The sequence below is a fragment of the Dermacentor andersoni genome, chromosome 6 (genome assembly GCF_023375885.2).
Source record: "Dermacentor andersoni chromosome 6, qqDerAnde1_hic_scaffold, whole genome shotgun sequence".
NCBI lineage: Eukaryota > Metazoa > Arthropoda > Arachnida > Ixodida > Ixodidae > Dermacentor > Dermacentor andersoni.
In genome coordinates, this window is record NC_092819.1 from 144,637,337 (window position 1) to 144,659,091 (window position 21,755).

Consider the following 21,755-nt stretch of genomic DNA (forward strand, 5'->3'; position numbering starts at 1 on the left):
TGAACTTCTGCAGCCCTGCGCGTGCAGCAATGCGTTAGCGTACTTGCTGGTCGTTATCCGACGGGTAAAGTCATTTGGAACATTGTGATTTCAGTTTGGCCTCCTTGAGCATTCTGTGCCCAATATCATGAGTACCAGGGTGCAGCCATAAAAGGTGACGAATGTCCGCCGTAGAGACAGCGGACATGCACTTAGCACACGTCGTAGGGTTGTCAACTGCAGATCCCCCAGGTGACAGCAGGTACAAGAGCCACACCAGCCCGAAGCCTCCGAGAACAAACTTCCTCCACTCGGGAAAGCTTAAGGGGACGCAGTATATTCTTGGTTTATGGCGCATATTAAAGTGTTTGTATAGCGTCAAAGCGTTTACATAAAGCATTACAGCGAATATGCTGGCGCACCAACTCGCCCAACCGTCCTTCCTTTTGGCACGCAGTCGGTCAGGTACGCGGTATAAGTGCACGAGTGTCTCGAGAGCTCGGGGATCAGAAGGAAGGAGGGTGTCAGATAAAGCTATTGTGCTCAGCGATTCGTAAAGAAGGCATCGGAAACATAATGCGCAGAACGGCAGTGTAATTTTCTGCACAACTTTTCGATGAACACGCTCGGAATTGATGATAGTCGCAGGCTTCTAAATGACCGAACATGACGGGAACACAAGCGCGATGAAATTGTGCAACTGCAGCGTGCGCAAAACAGAAATGAGTAAAACTTGTTAAGCCTTTTTTTTTATCATTCTTAAGTAATATCACAATACGATTTGTCGCACAGGTAATGCCTCCTTCTTCACATAATCAAGCTTCAAAGGAGCATTTATGCATTCTCTGCCACAAGCAGCGTTCATAAAGCCTGCACTTAATATTAAATTTTGATGGTTAATGCAAATTGCCTACTCATGCGCAATCCTTGCAGCCCTTTGTCATTGTAGGACATGTACCTATAGCACGGCCTGCCGCATTTCCTATAAGCTATCAACTACATAATTAGCAAGCAGCAGAGGCGCCATGAACATGGTTGTGCTTTTAACTTCTCCATATGGGTATCAGTTATAGTTGGGCTGCCCATATATAACCAAATAATTAGGAAGCTGGAAAACTATGCATATTGATGGTTTATGTTTCCCTGCTTGTTTCACAGCAATACTCGCCTCCATCGAGAAGGCTCTTGAGGGTGTTAGGGCTGATCTGGCCTCCGGGCTCCATGAACCACGTCGTTCCGTTCCTGCAAACGTTCATGCTTCTTTAGTGAGACATCAGCCCCATGTTGCGCACGGACACTCTACAATATGAAAACGACGTGCATTCTACAAGTTTCGAGTGCCATTTCATATCATCCGTTTACTATTAGGAGAACATGTAGTGCCACTTATGCCTTCGCAATCAATAATCATCAGAATCAATACACAAACTGATCAAGTGTCCCTTAGCCAAGCCCTTTTAAGCCGTAGACGAATGGGCCGCAACATGGAAAAATGAAAATTAACGATGCTAAAGATGTCATGCTCAGTCTTACGAACAGCACAAAGAATGTTGTTGACTCTGATTAGGAGAAGAATTCAACAGTTCTAACTCGAGATGACACGGTGAAATACCTAGGTGTGACCATTTCGTATGACGTGAGTTTGAATGGTCTCCGGATAGCGGAGCAAAACACGGACACAAGAAGAAAGGAACGGACGAAGACAAGTGCTTGTTTTCGTGCGTTCGTTTTTCCTCTGAGCGTGTTTTGCTGCGCTGTCCAGACACGATTGTATGATGACCGACTAACAAGCCCGTAACTCCACCTTCGTTGATTTAAGCTGGAAACCCCATAGCTTCGGAAAAAAAGTTGTTTCCTTCGCCGCAAACTAAAACTAGCATCCCAACTCATTAAGCTAAGCGCCTACTTAACTTACGTTAGACCATTTCTGGAACACGCCTATATCATAAGGCACCCGTTCCAGTCAAGATGTATTAACCGAACTGAGAAAATACAAAGGGAAGCCACAAGGCTAATCGTATCATGGTATTCTAGAATTCACTCTGTTTCTGAAATGCTACGATTGCGTGAGTTTCCAACATTAGCACAACGCCGAAAACTAAGTAGGCATAAATCAATTTCTTTGCTGTCGAAAGTCTCCTTCAGTTTTAAAACCACACCCAAACCTCGTTTCTAGGCAAATTAGAAACGTCCGATGGAGCAATTATTACATGTTTGCAATTCCACGCGCATTTCTTGATCATTGTTTGTTTTACATTCCAGTGATGCTGAAACTTTCAAAGAATGTGTTTTATTCCTTTTCTGAAATATGCATGCTGCAACAATTAAGCATAATTCAAGAATGAGTGCTGCAGCATTTTGCATTGCATATGTCACACAAATTATTATTGCCATAGTTTGACAAATGGTACATTATCGGAAATGTTGTCGAATCTTACATATTTTCTTTCAGCATTTCACTCTTGCTTTATTTTTCACTGCCATGTGCAAAGTTGCTGTACCCACCCAGTTAAGGCCAAGACGGCCAACAGCATCTGGAAATAGATGTATACACTACGCTTTAGTAACATCGGGGCGCATTTGCGGACAACAGGAGCATCGTACCAATCCCAACGACGCATACTGTCGTACACGATGAAAAGCACCGCGTTATTTGCACTTGGTTTTCGACCGCCATTGTGTTCGCTCTCTCTATCGAAAAAAAAAATGGTGTTGGTGCATCGTAATAAGTTGGAACTGACTGGCGCGTTTTCTCGCTCATAATAGGTCTGCGAGTGTGAGCTGGAGCTCGAGAAGCGCGCGCGTATTAAAGCGAAGCTTTCGTTGGCTCATTTTGCCAGTGCCGGCTGCGGCTGCCTTGCCGATCATACAACTTGGGCCACTGGATATGCGTGACTCTGTGTGTGTGCACGGACAGACAACTTGGGTCGCTGGGTAGGCGCAAGTGGGCATATGGCCTTTGCCATGTGAACATATTCGTGGTTGATTGACTTAACATTCTGGTATTGTCCCCCAGAATGAATATTTGTCAATGGTTGGGTGCCAGGATATACAGATCCTCTAAATTATTCAGTAAGTATAACCTCTTCGGTCACATAGTACTCAATTGGCTACGTTGATTTTAATCCTTTTCAGCATTAATTAGCCTCAGCAGCCATTACAGAAAATACTAATCCCCAATATAAATAAAGTCTGAGGCATGACGGAACTACGTGAAAATGGATCATGAGCATTATTGCTTCAGAGTCTGTGAAAATTCCCGCCAATTAGGTCTAGGTCGTTGCGTCGTAACAGACGACGAAAGGCAGCCATGAAGCGCTTTTTAGTTACGGCCAATCAACACAAGAACAGAAGGCGTTGCATCAGCAAGCCAACGCACTGCGTGACATTGGATCTTAATTTCAGCGTATTGGCCAATAAAAACGGCTTTCACGACAAGGATCACGAGGAGGTGGTCGGTTTCTCCGTTTACAAAGGAGATGATCTTTTCGGCACCTAACCGGGGTATCCAAACAGAACGTTGGTTTTTCGTGGTAATAATATCCCAGTCTTCAATGAGAACAGGATTGAAAAGCAAGTGTGCTCCTGAGCTGGCTAGTGGTTTGAGGAGGGTAAGACGTCGTTACCACCTTGTGAAAATACGTTAAGTGTAACGCGGCCAAATATGTGGGCATAACTTATGATAACCTCCTCGGCTGGTGCGCGTGCATGGACTACATAACTAAACTATTGTGCAGATCCCACGCATTGAAGGAATCCACGTAAGCGACGCTATCTGAACTGTTTACGTTCATTTACGATAATTGGCGGTGATGTTGACGGCACGCGACAGTCCTGGGAACGTCTTCCGCAAGAGTCCACCTAGCGGACATGTCCACTTCGTCTGCTGCTGTAGTGCTGATTGGCTGTGGCACCTCGCGGCTGCAGATGCCCTGCCCAATCCAGCTAATCAGAACTTCAACAGCAGACGACATGGACATGTCCACTAGATGGACTCTTACAGAATACCTCCCCTGATATGATCTTACATGTTACCTTGCGTGCTCCATTTTTCTTTGTATGTGATGTTAAATGTTACCTTACATACACCTATTGTGTCTTTCTGAGTAGTGCACAGAACACACAGAGAGACGTGTTTGATTGAGGCGTTGTTGTGCGCCAATGTTCGTAGCCTGCGAGAAAGTTAACACTCTCATTCCCTCACACGGGCGCATCGCATCGTGGCTGAAGCGCTGATTTGCTGGACAGCCGCTTCGCGTATGCACGTCATGCGTCATTTGTCCGCCTGTACAACCTTGCATGGCGTTTATTTTTCAGAAATAACAGGAACGTACGCGTCATATCATACCTCGAATAAAAGTTTCTGCAGTTTGCCCGCAACTGTTGTTATGTCTACTAGTAGCGTTTCTTTCGTTCAAGAGACACGAAACAATGCATGCTTTCTGACGCCGCCTTTCCCTTCTCGTACGATCATCCCATGTATGCAAGCTGCCACGAGTGAAAAGTGGCTATTATGCACCTATTTCACGAGGGCTTTACACACTCTGTCTCCTCTTTCTGCCATGCTATCTCCCCTCTACGTTGTTGAACGTGAGTACTAAAGTAAGAGCTCCAGCTTCTGCAGTGCTTTTGTGGGGGTCTAACGCCTAGTTGCAGCCTTCGAAAGGCATTGTGTCGATGGCCAGGGAGTTCCGGAGGGCACTGTGGCGACACCCAAGAAGTTCTCGCTGGAAAGGGCTCACAGACACTTCTCCCGCGGCCCTACCATGTACGCTATACGCGCTCTCAAACAATCTCTCGATGCGGCGTGCAAGCCAACGACAGCAGCAGCAGTGGAAAAATCGAGGGAAGAGGCAAATAAAGTTTCGCTTTAAAAAATTGCGCCAAAATCTATCTCACGATGACTGTTGACGGTAATGCGTTAGCATTTAATCAGTATAGTGACACAACATATTGCCACCGTTGAATCGAGTTATATATGAGGCGTGCACTACAGCGGGACTCATCTTTCGCACTTCCCTAAGAACACTTGGCGCCATCTAGCGCCGCCGCCGCGAAGCCTGCGCGTGGCCTTCAAAATGCATGGCGCGCTGGTGCCCATATGAACGCTGAGAAACTCGTCACGCGGCAACCAAGCTCTTCTCTCGCGCTGTTTTCTGGACACATTACGCCATTTAGCAGCGCTGCCGAGAACCTCATGTCGAGTTGTCGCTTAGCCTCCGAGACGAGAAGCGTGAACTTCCGGTGCCTTCCCTCGCTGCCGCACCCTCAGTGCCACATACTCAGTGACTCACAGTGGCCAGATGTTTATTGAAGAGTGGTACATACTCGGTGCGTTCATGGCGCAGCCTGCTAATGCATTGAGGTGCTGTCCTTGAGGAGTACTTGCGACGTGGGCTCGATGCCGCTAAGCATCGGAGAAATTTAAGGAATCTTTTTCGTCATTGTAGAGCGGCGAATTCCCAGTGGCACACGTTACCCAAGTTGGCGTTAAAGAAGTTGTAGCGGCGCGACTATCGCATCCAGAGCCGCTGAAGACGTCTCGCGGCCATGTAGCACGAGAATAGAACGCGCAAGCGCGCTCGACCTAAGCGGCCGCGGTATCCTCCGCTGCCGACATACCACGGCACCATGGCTGGCCTGTCTAAATGAGCCATGGCCACGGCGGCTACCTCTTCGCGCCGCCTCCCACAAACTGGTGACCTGGACGACCGAGCCCAGCAATGCCAGCGTCAACGCACTGACTATACGAAGGATAGAGTGAGGCGGCATCACGCGGTCAAGCAATCGTCCCGCGGTTGTAAGGCGTTCGTGAACTCTACATCGACATGCCGGACATCTGGTTCATGCAGCTGGACAGACACTTCCGTCTCAATAAGGTACCCGGCTCTGGCTGCGTTCCAGGCTTCGGCTGCCAGGCCCCGACGTCTACCAGGGATTGGAGGCAGTCCGTTTTGCTCACTACGCCACCTCGAGCGCTCAGTCACAACAGCTCTCGCTATTTGAAACGTCGCGTCATTCTGTCTTGTCGTCCCATATCGCCTGCGTCCACCCATAGTGATCGTCAGCACGTGCTGGCCCCTGCATCAAACCTCTACTGGGTCCGTGAGCCCATCTCCTGGCTCATCTCATCCGGGCCCATTTCAAAAGCAGCTGCGCGACTACTCTTTCCAAGGAATTCACTGGGCCAAACGCAAGCCCTTTCAGCTACTCTACGAACTCTATGGCCCACCGCTCTCCTTCCTTGGTCGTTCCCGCAAGCTATCCGCTTTCCCTACGGGGGCACGTCACGCGTAACCAATACAGAGGCTCTTCCACCGGCTCTACTAGGTGAAAGTTTTACTAGCAGGCACGGCGACGTCAAGCGCACTACCTTGGCAATAGCTTCAGCGACCATCCCAACCCTGACGCTGTCAGCATTCAAGATTTAACCGCAAGCAGCAGCAGGTGAGCCTTCCGATGTTCTCTGCTCGCACCTTCCGCGGATAATAATAATAATAATAACTTCTTTATTTCCATCAGTGATGGAGGAGACTGCGGGTAAAAGTCGCTTTAGAGTCAAGCGACTTGACTAGAGCCCGCAGCCTCCTTTACAAGGCAAACAGCGATTGAACAGGAGACATATATATACATAGCCATTGACTACATGTGAAGCATGCACAAAAAATAAACGCAAAAACACAAATTACCTGAAAAACGCTCTTCAATTATTTAAGAAAGATTGAGTGACAAAATGTTCACGTAAAGCTCGTACACCAGTTATATAAATATCAAGACCCGATTTCAGAAACAAATTTAAAAGTGTTGGTAGTGTGTATGATATCTTTTGTGTAGAGTAATTGGCACGCGGAGTGACCACCTTCCACTGTTCCGTACACCTTGTGATGTAAGAATGTGTGTTTCTGGTGAGATTAGATAACTCATGAAGAAACTTTAAGTTCTCTTTTATCTCCCGTTTGAAAGCTTGACTTAACTTGTAATTATAAAGGTTAAACACGGCGGGTATTATATTTGCTATCGGAAATGAGTCTGATGTGTGGGCATTGTAAGGCAGGTTAAATAGTACTCGCAAAAATGTTTTCTGAATTATATGTATCTTTTCTAGATTCGTATGTGATGTGGTACCACACACGAGCAGACAATAATGAAGTGTAGAAAAGAATAGGGTGTTATAAATAAGAACCTTGATTCGGTAAGGTAAAAGAGGTCTCAGCCGCACCATCATGCCAACTACACGAGATAATTTGCCCAATATCGATTCTATGTGCATGTCCCAAAGCATATTTTGTGTGAAAATAACGCCAAGTATTTTAAGACTATCTACAATTTATAGGTTTACATCGTCATAAACAAGGTTGATGGAACTGATTATCTGCTTAGATTTGGGCCTAAAGATTATTGCTTTGGTTTTGTTTATATTGATTTGTAGACAGCTTTGTTGTGACCATACATGAAGAATTTTCAGAGCAGTGTTAGCTTTATTCTCAAGGCTACTAGAGTCAGGTGACGAAAAAAATATACTGGCGTCGTCTGCGTACATTACGTACTTCGCATCTTTATAGATATTTACTAAGTCATTTATATATATGATAACCCGGAACGGGCCAAGAATACTACCCTGAGGAACGCCTCTGGTGATATGCTTCAAATTTGAGCGGCTATTGTTTATTTCAACATATTGATAGCGATTATCAAGATAAGACTTTATAAAGCTACTCATGGCCTCATGCATGGCCTACCATGCATGCATGGTAGGCCATGCATCCTTGTTGCATCCATGTAATCCTTGTATCCATGCATCCACGTAATCCTTGTTGGCGTTGACATACTTTGACATAGGATATACTCATGCTTCCTGTTTTTTTTAAGTTGTGTTTTCTTAGAAAAAGAAATACAGGAAGGTGATCACTAAGATCGTGTGACATCACCCCGGCAGTAGCATTTTAAATGTCAGCATTTGTAATGAGCAAGTCCAACAATGTTTCACTTTCGGATGTAATCCTTGTTGACGTACGGATTAAATTTTCATAACCATTTGAAGCTAAAATATTTAACATAGTCTTTTGTGGTACAGAAGTGGTCAGCATGTCGATATCAAAATCACCAGCGGACACCAAGTAATTGCTATTTTCTGCAGTAAAAGACAGCAACTGTTCATAAAAAGAAAGGAACTGAAGAAAATTTCCATTTGGAGGCCTGTAGCAAACAGAAAAGATGTACTCATTCGCACGAACTGTTACCATTTCAAAATCTTCGCAACAAACACAAAAGTCGGGAAGCAATTCACAACTTACATGTTCTTTCAACAACAGCAAAACACCGCCGCGACAGCGGTTCGTTCGGTTCACACGAAACGATTGATAATGTCTAAACTTAGGCACGTCACGACCATCTCTGCACCAAGTTTCACTGAGCATTACAGCATCAAACAAAATATGAAAACCATTGATAAAGTCATCGATATCTGTTTCTTTGTTCCATGGCCTACCAAAATTTTGCTGGAGCCAGATCTGCCATGTGGTTTCTTCAGCTCGAGAATCACTTCTACGCCAACGGTGTGAGCGGCCAACCACTTGTGCTATCTCCACGCAAGTCGCGAGCTTCCAGACGGTCTTCTTTCCGAGCTCCGACTTCTACCAGGCCAGAACAGGGCATCTACGAGAACCTGCGGATGATCGTGATTCCGCAATACGGCATCACTGTGGCTGCGTCTCGCTCACAACCTACACTGCTGGTGCTGCCTGGTACATCTCTCCAGGACTGCGTAAACTCGACACTGGCAACGACGACACCATCTGTACACATTACCTGGACTCCCCCTCCTGAACTTCTTAACGGACGCTACGAATTGCTACTCATCTATATAGGCTTCCACTCTCTCTTCTTTTTATAGGCGTGCCTTCTGCACATGTTTCAACCGCAGTTCGCACCAGGATGGGGTCCTGTGGCGGCGCGACTATCGCCTCCAGAGCCGCTGGAAAACAAGATGGCTCACGGGCATTTAGTGGTAGAATAGAACACGCTAGCGCACTCGACCTGAGTGGGCGCGGTATCGGCCGCTCCCGAGATCCCGCGGCACCACGACTGGTCGGTCTAAATAAACCATGGCCACAGCAGCTCCCTCTTCGAGCCGCCTCCCACAACGTTCATTGAAGAGCAGCACAGACCAAGTGCCACATACCCAGTGCTCCAAGTCGGTGTCAAAGAGTTCCCTTGAACAGTGATACCTACCCGGTCCCGCATCTTGCAGTGACCCTTGTGGACGAGAAAGAGGTTCATTGAAGAACGGCACGTATGCACACATTGCCACATAGTGACCCAAGTTGCTCAGATGGCTGGTTTCCAACCCTGTTACCTCACACAACAGCCCCATTGGCTACCTATTCGACCATGCAGGCAGGAAAATGGTTAGATACAAACATAGATAGATAGATAGATAGATAGATAGATAGATAGATAGATAGATAGATAGATAGATAGATAGATAGATAGATAGATAGATAGATAGATAGATAGATAGATAGATAGATAGATAGATAGATAGATAGATAGATAGATAGATAGATAGATAGATAGATAGATAGATAGATAGATAGATAGATAGATAGATAGATAGATAGATAGATAGATAATGGATCGGGGATATGGAGAAACCATGTTGTGATGATTTATAAAGTGTGCAGGGGCGCTATAACTTAAAACTATTCCAAACTTTTCTATTCCAATTCTGCTATCAGAGCTCCACGATTGGTGAAAAACTTTTTTAGACCACCCCCACTTCACCTGTCTGTCACGCGACGTCACGAAAACCGCGATGTCTCCCCCTCTGATAGGATGTGTACACACTGATTATGCATGATTTGACAGAAAGAAGAAAAACAGTTATTTCTCATTCGACCCCTTTTCGCCATTAGCCCTCGGCTATTGGTAAAAAGTTTTCGGGCTGCACCCACTTCACCTGCCTGTCACGCGACGTCACAAAACCGCAAGAACTCACCGCGTCAAAGTGACGTGTACGCGATAAAGATGCATTAATTTGCCGAACAAAACTGAATTTTCTTCGGAATAGCCGCAGGCTGCCCCGTTCCGAAAGGAATTAAAGATGGCTGCCGCCGATCGCTCAGACGCTGGCTACTCGCACCTGCCGGAGAGCATGGGTGTATTTACGTATAATAAACCTCCTTGCGTGGCCGTGTAACGTTTTCGAGCGCTTCCGGCACGTTTACCCCCTCATTCTGCCAACTCTTCTTTGCTGAGGGTCCGTTTTAGCGTCATTCTTGAGCTTCCGTTGCATGACGCCGCGATTTTCGACCAGCCACCGCAAGCTAAGTAAGGGAAAGCCGACCAATCGTAGACGCCGGCACCACCCTCTTCATCCGGTTATCGACTTTCAGTGCAGTGGCTCGGCCCTATCGAATCCCTCTCCACTTGAGCGTTCTCCTCGCCTCTTGTCAGCCAATTAGATACGACAAGCCGCTCAGTGTAGGAAATGTTATTCGTTTTTCAAGCAAACAAAAGTGACCTCCTATGAACGAGGAGAGCGTTTGATTGGTCTGTTCAGACAACTCTGCAGGTGACCGCCCGGTGCTTGCGTTGGTGGTTACGCAAATTTGACGTCAGGAGATTGGAATAGAAACATATTGGAATAGCTTTACGTTATATGGCCCCAGGTGCCCAAGAATATATAGGTATCCTATATTTGGGTGCGCCAACATAAATTGCGTACTCTTGTTCTTCCGGAACGGGAGGTTCTACGCCTGTGCCTTGGTTTACCAAACTTCATTTCCAACAATATACTACACCATGCAATCTATTTTAGTGTAAACCAATTTTTTTCGATAGGATTTAACAGATGTGATGATGCTTCCTTCACTATTCGTTCTTGCAGCACGGCGGACACTAGACTGTCAAGAAGCCGTCGCAGTCCGTTCGCTAAAAAACTAACGGTGGTTAATTAACTTTTTACTTACTGGTTTTACCGCTTACTGTGCACAGGTAGTATTGGAGGAGGACGCCGTAGGAGACAAAAAGCAATTTACGCGACTTCTTAGACTCTGTCAGTGGTTGAGATATTCGTCGACAAAAATGCAGCTTTTGTCGCTCTGATACCGAAACTGAGCCCACGAAGAGTGGCGGCGAATCGTGACGTGATTACGCCGTTGCGATAATTTTCACTACCACCGAAGTAGAATACATTTGGTTACTGCACTGTTAGCACTCTGTTTGTGTGCTTGTACTCGATGCCACCAGGTCGCTGCACTCACGTTAACGCCTGCGCCCATCCGGCAAAACGCCCAGTCCCCTGCGTTCACCGGAATACCAGAGAGGCTAATACTCTCTATTGACATACCATAATCTCCCAGTCACCAGGCTCTGGACAAGTACACCAATTACTGCCTTCACATTTGCCCACACATTGGCGCTTGGTCGTGGCATTGCGGAGTAGCTGCGCCTCGGCTCGGCGAAGCGTCAGTTCACCTACTAAATACTCAATTGCATAGTACCCGTGAGACCATTCCAAGCATAATTTAGGTCTAAGTTTCCTTTGGGCACAGTTGATATTCGCCACGATGACAGTGAGGGCAACGTGAAGGTGTAGTGTATGTCACGAAGTCACATTACAGTAGGCAAGGCTGTGAAGCTGATTGCAAGGGGTTAACTGTGTATTGAGATAGAATAGGCAAACGATAAAATGGAACCTTTTTATAGAGACATCAAACGACCGCGACACAAGCGTTACAATGATAATTTTGATTTTTTTTTCTTAGCCGAATGTTCACCGAATCTCCTCGAAAGTCCTTGCGTGTGCACAAATCACATCCGCGACAACACCCTCGCCCCATCGTTCGTCCAATCACGCTGCGGTGCGCGCAGTGTGAACACAACGCGGCTCCGGGATGACACTAGATCGGGAGTTGCAATGCCTCGAGGCCGTTGCCATAAATCCTTTGAGGTGCAATGGTTCTCTTGTCTCACAACCTCGCAAGACACAGTGCCCTAAAGAAAACACTGCCACGCGCGTTGGGGCATGTGGTTCGTTCGCGGGATGTCTCGGCAGGGGTTCGGTCAAGCGGCAAGGGGTTGACTTCAAAGCTACGGCACTGCTTTCGCGAACCGAAGGCGGAAGCCCCGTCTCAAAATCAACGTGCTTTCGTGCTCTCCGTAAACCACGACTTCTCCAACTCTCGACGGCTATAACTGTCCGCCGCGGTCTTGTTGTCGAGCCGTGCGTCACTTCTCACAGCCATGCACGGTCCCTCCATGTAGCCGCCCGCACAAATGGCGCGAAAACTCCCCTACACAGAGCAAATAAACGAACGAACGAACGAATGAACGAACGAACGAACGAACGAACGAACGAACGAACGAACGAACGAACGAACGAACGAACGAACGAACGAACGAACGAACGAATGAACGAACGAACGAACGAACGAACGAACGAACGAACGAACGAACGAACGAACGAACGAACGAACGAACGAACGAACGAGCGTACGAGCGAGCAAGCGAACAGACAGACAGACAGACAGACAGACAGACAGACAGACAGACAGACAGACAGACAGACAGACAGACAGACAGACAGACAGACAGACAGACAGACAGACAGACAGACAGACAGACAGACAGACAGACAGACAGACAAGTTGTAAAGCTGTTGCACTATAGCCACAATCCTGCAGCAACCACAGACACGTACCATTCTTGACCAGTGCCGTAGCGGAAACGAACGCGGGTGCTTCCGGCGGCTAACTCGCTCGTCTGGGTGTCCCTGAGGCAGCGGTCATCAGGGCCGAAGCCATCGTCCTCCGTGTTCCGGTAGAGCGCGTGCCACGTCGAGCCACGGAACAGGCACTGCGAGAAGAAAGAGGTGGAGTTTAGGAGTTTAGAATAAGCGCTGCAACTGTTAGCGATTCAGGGCAGATTCCCAACGGAGGGATCTGTATCTAGAAGAACGAGCTGTTGTTTCCATACATAAAGCCCCTCATCACTCATATCTGTTGTGAACCTCCGTGATGCGCCCAGGCCCATTGTACTGTATGAGGTGTGCACGGTGCATACTGACTGTATGCGCTCGCAACAAGCACGCGACAGGCTCGCGAGTAGATGTGTGCGAATAGTAATTTTGAGACCGAATTTAATACGAATCGAATAGTGCCAGATGGGAATCGAATCGGATATCGAATAGCTTTCGTATAGTTTTCGAAAGATGGGCAGACATCCTTGCGACAGATATAAAACGATACTCACATACTGTGCTTGCATACTTTCTGTCCTTGCATTGCACGTTATGAAGCACTGTTTGTTAAGACGCACAGATTGGACGTTAGGAACAAAGAAGCAGCTTGTTTGCCCGCGCAGTATTATTCCGAGAGAGAGAATGATCGCCTTAAACCGGTCAAATCTGACTTCCTGGGTGAAGTAGAAGAACAGCAGATTGGGTGCGTTTGTGGTTTTGTATATTACTTAATAAACAGCACTACTGACGCAGGACAAAGAACGCGAATGGGGACACACGCAGCGTCGTGTGTGTCTCCATTCTCGTTGTTATTCCTGTGTTGGTAGCGCTGTTCTTTTCTTTCAGTAATGAGTGACACGGCCTGCTCGACTACGATAGCTCCCATCTCCTATGCTAGCAGAGTCGACTTCCGCTAACTCGATCCTGACAGGACCGACGAAACTGGTCCAATTGTCCAGCTGGTCGAATTCAACAAATGGCAAAACAACGCCTAAACACGCTGTTCAATTGCCAATATTTGCCTTTATAGTTAGCTTCGCCACAATAATCCAAGGTTACGCGCTGAAGCATACTAAGCGGGGAAAAGGTGCCACTGATACGGGACATAGCACATGTTCCTTAATTTTTCACACGCACATGCACCGTCTACGGTCACAGTAGGAGCGCCGAGACGCCTATTAAGTTTATTGGCAAGGCGCTCAGAGTTTTAGAAAGACCCCCGCTTTTTTTGTTGGCTTTAAACGTCCCCTCGGTTTTTCATCTTACCGCATTCTTATTCTCTGCGTATTCCAAAACACAGATGGATTTTATCCACTCCTTGGTGCACCCCGCGTGCGTATAATGAAGGAACGCGTACTTGGCTCTGTTCACCGTCTCATGTACGAGGCACGCATGGCGGGCGAAACGAAGGCTCTAATCGCCACCGCAACGTTACAAACAGCTCTGAATGGCTGCCAGTGAGCTTATTAGGAGTTTAGGTGCTCGCACTGCGACTGGGGACTGCGCGTGCACGCCTGTATAATTAAGGAAAGTGTACTATGTCCCGTAACAGTGGCCCCTTTCCATGCTTGGTGTGCTTCACCGTATAGCACAACTATCATGTGGCGAAGCTAACTAGTCGAGTTCCACTTATCCGGCGAAGGCCAATTTCCAGATCGAAGTAACGCTGGTTTGCGGCCGGGACGCCAGCCGGAACTTTCGGTCGGGATGGAATTAACCGAAAAATCGAATTAACGTAAGTCTACTGTACTATGCCCGCACAGTTGACGTTTTAGTATATTCGAAACCTATTAAAAAATATTCGTGTTACGAATAATAACTATTCGACTCCGTCGAATAGTGATTCATGGCATTCATGGAATATTCATTCATGGAACAGTCATGGCAGGCATTCTCAAATCATGAACAGCAGGTTGCCACTATCCCTCAAGAGAAAAGTATATAACAGCTGTGTCTTACCAGTACTCACGTATGGGGCAGAAACCTGGAGGCTTACGAAAAGGGTTCTGCTTAAACTGAGCACGACGCAACGAGCTATGGAAAGAAGAATGATATGTGTAACGTTAAGGGATAAGAAAAGAGCAGATTGGGTGAGGGAACAAACGCAAGTAAATGACATCATAGTTGAAATCAAGAAAACGAAATGGGCATGGGCAGGACATGTAATGAGGAGGGAAGATAACCGATGGTCATTAAGGGTTACGGACTGGATTCCAAGGGAAGGGAAGCGTAGCAGGGGGCGGCAGAAAGTTAGGTGGGCGGATGAGATTAAGAATTTTGCAGGCGCGACATGGCCACAATTAGTACGTGACCGGGGTAGTTGGAGAAGTATGGGAGAGGCCTTTGCCCTGCAGTGGGCTTAACCAGGCTGATAACGATGATGATGACGACTCCGTCGAATATGAAGAAGAATTTATGAAGAAGTTTTTTAACATCATCTGGACTACGTAGAAGTCCCCTGACATACCCCTGATATATTTTTGTGTCAATATTGCAGAAGAGGATCGTGCTGTGTGTGTCTAATATATGAAGCGTTACTTAACCTTCTCGGGCTTTGCGATGCAGGGTTTCTCTTTTTTGAAGCAGTCGAGAGATTCTCGACGCTCCTTGGGCGCCGGTGGCGCCGTTTGAGTGGGAGTCGTGTCCATCGCCTCTTGCGGGGCGCTGGACAACCGCTCCTGTGAGCGCCTTGGTTGACGAGAGGGCCTCTTCTCAAGGGGCGAGATCATGGGAGCCACCAACCCGGAAGTCGACGGCCCCGTCTTCCGGCACAGCGGAGCAGCGCTGGCTGCAGCCGCCTGGGGGGTGAATGACGTCACTGCCGGCTCACTGTGTGTGGACCGCACAGCCACTGGGGCCCTTGTGGCAGAGGCGGCTGACGCGCCACGTCGGCAAAGCTGCTCTTCCGACAGGTATTACAACCGCCTTCATGTCTCTTTAAATGAAATATTCTTTTTCACTTTCATAGTTACAACTTCTTTTTCTTTCTTCCATGATGGGCCGGACCGCGAGTATGCGGCATGCTCCCCATCACAGTTCACAGAGCGGAGAGAATTTTCAGTTTTCAGAGGAGTGTTGGCGAGCCCTGCATTTTGCACAAGGTAGTTCTGTGAAATGGGGCAGAATCGCTGGCACTGAAAACATCGAAGTGGGTTCGGGAAATGCGGTCTGACCAGGAGCTTGACATACCCAGGCATGATTTTCTCGCACCGCACACTTGAGCCGAAGGTGACAACAAGATGCTTTGTCTCGATTTCTTTTCCGTCGAGCCCCCTCCTAATTCGTTTCACATTGATGACATTTTGCTCCTTCCAGCCTTCGAAAAGTTCGGCCTCAGTCGACGCCATCAGATCTTCATCGGGAATAACGCCGCGGATATTATTTATTGTTCGGTATGGGGTCACAGTAAGTGGAATGTTCCCAACAGAAACAAGGTTCTGTAGCTTTTCGCACTGTTTTTGTCCTGCAGTTCCAAGAAAAGGCTATCACTAGCTAGCTTGGTAGCTTTGTAACATGAGCCTGTAGATTCAGCTATGCATTTCGCAATATGGAAAGGCGAGATGACTCACACGCTCTTTTCTGTCTTTTCAAAATGTATAACATGCTACCTTGGAAATTTTTTCTCGTAGGTGGCAAAAGAACTGGTCCTGCAAGCACCAGCTGTACGTTACCATCATAAACAAATATGACACAATCAAGCTTGGCTTCTCACAACAGGTTAACCCTTGCTGCGTGCAAAAATTGGAATTAAAAGGAAGCTAAGAGAAGACAGCTAGGACAGACGGAAAGTAAGAGAGGAAGTCGAAGATTGGAGAGGAGAATAGGAAAAGGCAACTACCGATTTCCCCCAGGTGGGTCAGTCCGGTAGTGCCATCTACATGAAGCTGAGGCCAAAGCATTTTGTTGCCTCCGACGAGGGGCGTTAAAGGTCCTGACACTCAGCATCGGCTCAACCACAAGGATCCCCTTTCCCGCGGACACGACTAAGCCGCGTATGCCTACACGCAGGAGGGTCCAATCCCCATGTGTTCGGGTCCGTGGCGTCGCAACACACACACCAAACGCCTGCTGACGCAAACTCTCCTGCGGGGCCCTAAACGCTACCACGACCTGCAACAGTCCTCCATCATATACCGTCAAAACTCGCGTATACTACAGACCCTAAATAATACGAGGCAAAATTTGGGGACACCGGATAACAGTAAAAAAAAAAGCTTTAGTTTGCGTATAATACCAGTGAGCAGAATATGAAATGGTGAGTCAACAGCGGCTGATATCGAAGAAAGACAAGGTCAGCTCGGACGCATTAGTGTATACCATTATTTATCGGCCGAAATTTTAGACTGCGCTATCGCCAGGATTGTGCCATAGTTTTAGTTGAGTAATGTCGTTTTATATTAGCTATATACAGCTTTAATATATATATATATATATATATATATATATATATATATATATATAACGATCGTTCTATTAATTTGTACCTACTCTATTGCGCTTTCTTTTTTTTTCATTCATTTTACTTTTTTATGTCTGTACTGGTAACATTTAAAGTATCGTTTCAATTTACGGTTTGATGAAAAGGAAAACGGAGAAACGCCGACCAAGAATGAAACCGTTTGATTTCTGGTCAGCGTCTCTCTGTTTTCCTTTTCATTATGCCTCCTCCCGACCGTAGAAATTATCGTCGAACCATCGATTTCATATTTACAGTTCTGTTCATGTTATTTGCATTTGTCCCCCCTATATTACATGGGCCTTCAACTAGAGGTCCTTTAGGGATAACTTGAATAAATAAATAAAATCAACACTTACGGTCCCCGTTTTAGGCGAACGCAGTTTAAGCGAGCGTAACCGGGTTTACTTTCAGCGTCCTAGCGCTAATTACGCATTCTTACTGCTCCGTATATCGCTCTACGCCAACTTGGTGCGTCTTGTTCCTTCCAAGATTCACTTTGACGCTTTTTCTTTGTCCTGTGTGCGCTAGAAGGCTTCAAATAGTCTGATTTGACGGTAAGAAGGTGCCGGAATACCCAGATCCCACGAGCCCCTAATCGATGTGGTTTCCAAAGAAGACCTCGTCTTCAAGATAAAGCGAACTACAAGGCCAGCGAAAGGCGCAGGACAGGAAAGGTGACGGCACCAGTACCAAAATAATTTTATTTGATGATGATGATGATTCGCACACTGGTCATCGTCCACCTCGTCACCATTGGTCATAGCCTTCCGTTTAAATAGAATGTGGGCCCGAAGCTCGCGGTCGTCTGCCGTGAAGGACAGCATCACGGCGACCGGTGTCTTCTCGTTGTCACTCGTTCTGGCGCATGCAGGCTTGCCCGGAGCTTTTCTCGTGCCCCACAAACGTCGAGGCCGTGCCGAAATAAACTGGCTTTTGATCCGCATTGTCATTTTGTCCCAGTTGTGCGTAATTCTTGACCTTCTCAGGGATTTCACGTCGACACCTAGGATAACTTTTCAGCAGCTAGGATGTTTTTAGGAAGCTAGGGCAAGCGTTTCTCTAAAGGCAGCTGAATATTGTTTCCACGGCACCCACATTGTGCGATCGGGCCGATTCTGACGAGGCGAGAATGATGGCGCTTCCTCTCGTTAGAGGCCTGATGATGACAGCGGCTATAAATGAAATGCGCATACGATGCGCATACCATGCGAGCCGCACATTTATCACGCTACAATGTGAAAAATAAAAACTTTTCAGTCGGTAAAAAAATAGAAAATATTGCGTGCATGACGCTTCAATGTAGAAGCTTAAAAAATTTGAATTACCGAGGGCGTGTAATAACTGTCATACTTTGAGATTATGCCGGTGCCGTATATGCTTAGGACATATAGATCAGATATGTGTTATACCCTATGTATTCGGACCAGCAAACGATATAAGTTGAGGCCTGTGGGCGATTCAAGCTGCCTCTAATGTGCTCGGAGAAATCTGCCGCACTGTTCGAGCGGTGGAGCTTTTGTGCAGTTGAGTCAGCTCTAGTTATACACTATACGAAACCGATGCTTGCAAAATAAGAGGGACCGTGGCAGACACCTCTCGACGATAGGCGATGACACGTGACGCTTTTATCTGTCTCGGGGAACAACGATAACACGTGATGTTGTTACCTCATGGTAATTTTCATCCGTACCAATACTTCTAGCATCATCCCCGTCTACTCCGCACTTCCCGTGTTGCTTCCCGTAGGTTTAAAGTAACTATTATATGACTAATCGATTTAGACAGCAAACCCGGCGTTAAGTTCTGTAATAATACATATATGTAGTAGCAAGTACAGTTTGCTAAAGCGTTTAGCTTTATTTGGAAACTAACCGCGATTTCTCGTGAGTGCCTAAGTGTTTTCGAAGAACGATTCCGAAGATTGTGCACTTTAATACAGGTTAAAAGCAACATGGCGGTACGGTGCCACCATCTGACGACGGCAGCAGTGGTACCGGGGGTAAGGGGTGCGTTCTCGCCTTCTTCCCTAGATTCAAAACTGGCGTTTTGAGACGCTGCACCTCTGGTCGCAACAGTTCCACGGGGTTCCGAACTGATCCTCGAGGAAGTGGCGCTCGAAGTATCGGTTGGCTGCCGCTCACGGTGAAGGTACGGTGGTAAGGGGAGCGCCGCCCATAACACACAGTGCAACATAGTGCCACCAACAACCACCTCTCAGGGCATGCTAGCCGGGTTCTTGGATAGCAAACAAGGCTGGTTCTTTATATTTTTTTTCACTTTCCTTAGTGCTCAGTGTACTGCCTCACCTTGGTGAAGTTCTGGTAGACGGCCAGATCGGGCCTCCTACTTAACAAGACGTCCGTGAATTCCTTGGGATTGGCCGAACTTGCGTAGCACAGCGTGCAGCACAAAGTTGCAAGAACCTGAAGCAACGCCATTGAAGTAGCCTTCTTTTTGTGTCGCGGCTATTTCTGCAACTCCTCATAGGATAGAGTGCGCAGATTCCAGGCAGGTGCCCCTATAGTGCGGTAGCTCCAAAGTAAGCGAGCCTGATTTTTCAGAATAGTAAAACGTGCAGGTCGAGCGACAACGAGTATAATGAGTACATAAGCAGGAAGCTTACACTCGGAGGTTGCCAGGAGCTGCGAATCCAGCTGTTTGAAAAGAGGGTTCATTCAACTCAACCCTTGTGCATTAGCAGATGGCAAAGGAGGGCGGGAGTTGTTATTTATGCAGATATTTGTGTTCACTGCCTTTCATTATAGCAGTTTCGATCATCGCTTCTCTCTTTTCTTTGTGGTGGCACCTGTTTCGAGCACACACGTGTTATGGCAAACGCCTGGAGTTGCGCGAAGGTAGTTGGCCTCATCGGCGTATGCGTACAGCGTGGCGCAGACAACGCTCTCTTTTCACATCTGCCACAAAATAAATCATGAGCATTCGCTACAGCTTTGTCGACTTTGCCGAAAATGCGTGTTCTTGTGATTTGGCATATGTTCGAAAGCAAAAAAAAAAAAAAAGATCTCACGATTTCATTTCTGAACCAAACTAGGTTATTGCAGAAGCGGCAGCCGCTGAGTGTAATTGGAACAACGAAAGTGACCACCAATAGGATTGCAATAATATGGCATTAAATGTGCAATATATATGAAAGAAGAGTACGTTTCAGCACTTCTCGACAATAGATGCGTGGCCAATTTTCGCGATAAACGCGGCTTCGAACCGTCACGTCAGGAGGGGGAGGAACGCGACCCAGCGCTACCGCACGATCGCAGCCCTAGTCCTCCAGACGCCGTTTATGTCTCGCGTGACAAGACGTGCATTTTAGAGAACTAGTTGGGGTGCGGCGATGAACGAACTCTCAGCCTGAAACGGCCGTCCACAGTGACGACCAAAACAGACAATAAGTAGAAGCCATTAAGCCACTAACGTGATCCCCGTGTACAACGGGCACCCACCCTACCGCTAGGCACATGCTGTGAGACCCCTGCGGGTACAGAGATCTCTGAACGAAAAAAGTAAATGCAGCAGATACAGCGTGCCCTGTAGGAATATACATGCAACGAAGCCTTTCGTAAATGCATAAGCAATGCTGAAACACGTGTTCGTGTTTATTCAACGTGAGTGCAAAGTGAAGTCGAACGCTGTATTCAGTATAAGATGGAAAATCGGGCGAGTTGGTGAAGCCACATGCATGGTAGCTACAGCGCGACAGACGCGGACAAGAGGAATATAAGGACACATAATACCGCGCTGACCAACAGCTGGTGTTTGTTGGAAGAAAATAACCAAAATCTGACACGCATCACATGACCAACACTCCTGACATACGCAGACACGCTATCAAAAACAGCCTTCATATCACCGAAGGCGCATGTTTCTACGGTGACACACATGTCGCGACTAATGAACAAATGTAACAAACAAATTATTATGCCACGAGGCAACTCAGTGCTTTACCCAAGATCCAACAAGGCAACTTCGCTATTTTGTAGCGAAATAGATGGCTGGCTAACATATAATGAGCCGTTCTTTGTAATGTGATAATCATCCCTGATAACTGATAATCTGATAATAACTATAACTGATAATAACTGATAACTATATATAACTAATAATATATAATATATAATATAATATATATATAAAATATATATATATATATAATATATATATATATATATATATATATATATAATATATAATATATAACTGATAATAACTGATAACTGATAATCAGTTCGGCGGCGGTGCACAAACAGTGCAAACCGTAACACACCTTCTGCCTTTGCAGCTCGCTGTCCGTAGCTCGACTCACGGAAAACCGCCCTTATCAACCTCGTGGACGGACGCTCCACTGCAAGCTTGGTCACCGTGGTCCTGCGCCTGCGCTTGGATCTTCACGTGGCCGCAACGCCAGCTGGTCGTGAAAGACGCATAAAAGGACGGCTTCACCGAGTGGGTCGCGCAGTTCGGCGGCGGTGCACAAACAGTGCAAATCGTAACACACCTTCTGCCTTTGCAGGTGAGAATTGGTATTACTTGCTTTTAAATTTGCTTCTGTTCTTGTGCACT

General features: G+C 46.8%; 1 protein-coding gene across 1 annotated transcript; it reads right to left on the reverse strand.

The window, feature by feature from the left end:
• Nucleotides 1-1,112: 1,112 nt before the first annotated feature.
• Nucleotides 1,113-19,756, reverse strand: LOC129382577 (uncharacterized). The gene is made up of 3 exons (XM_055066725.1): nucleotides 19,487-19,756; nucleotides 12,683-12,837; nucleotides 1,113-1,221 (listed from the first exon to the last, which is right to left on the reverse strand). Exons 1-3 carry the CDS (start codon nucleotides 19,616-19,618, stop codon nucleotides 1,113-1,115), a joined length of 396 nt encoding a protein of 131 aa, XP_054922700.1. The 5' UTR covers nucleotides 19,619-19,756.
• Between the last annotated feature and the right edge of the window lie 1,999 nt (nucleotides 19,757-21,755).

What these genes read in the sequence shown, in the direction of transcription:
- LOC129382577 (XM_055066725.1), bottom strand. Translation starts at nt 19,618, where the DNA reads ATGGCGTTGCTTCAGGTTCTTGCAACTTTGTGCTGCACGCTGTGCTAC. An exon ending in TCTACCAGAACTTCACCAAG is followed by an intron (nt 12,838 to 19,486) that starts GTGAGGCAGTAC and finishes TTCTTCTCGCAG; the next exon opens with TGCCTGTTCCGTGGCTCGAC. An exon ending in TACGGCACTGGTCAAGAATG is followed by an intron (nt 1,222 to 12,682) that starts GTACGTGTCTGT and finishes GAACGTTTGCAG; the next exon opens with GAACGGAACGACGTGGTTCA.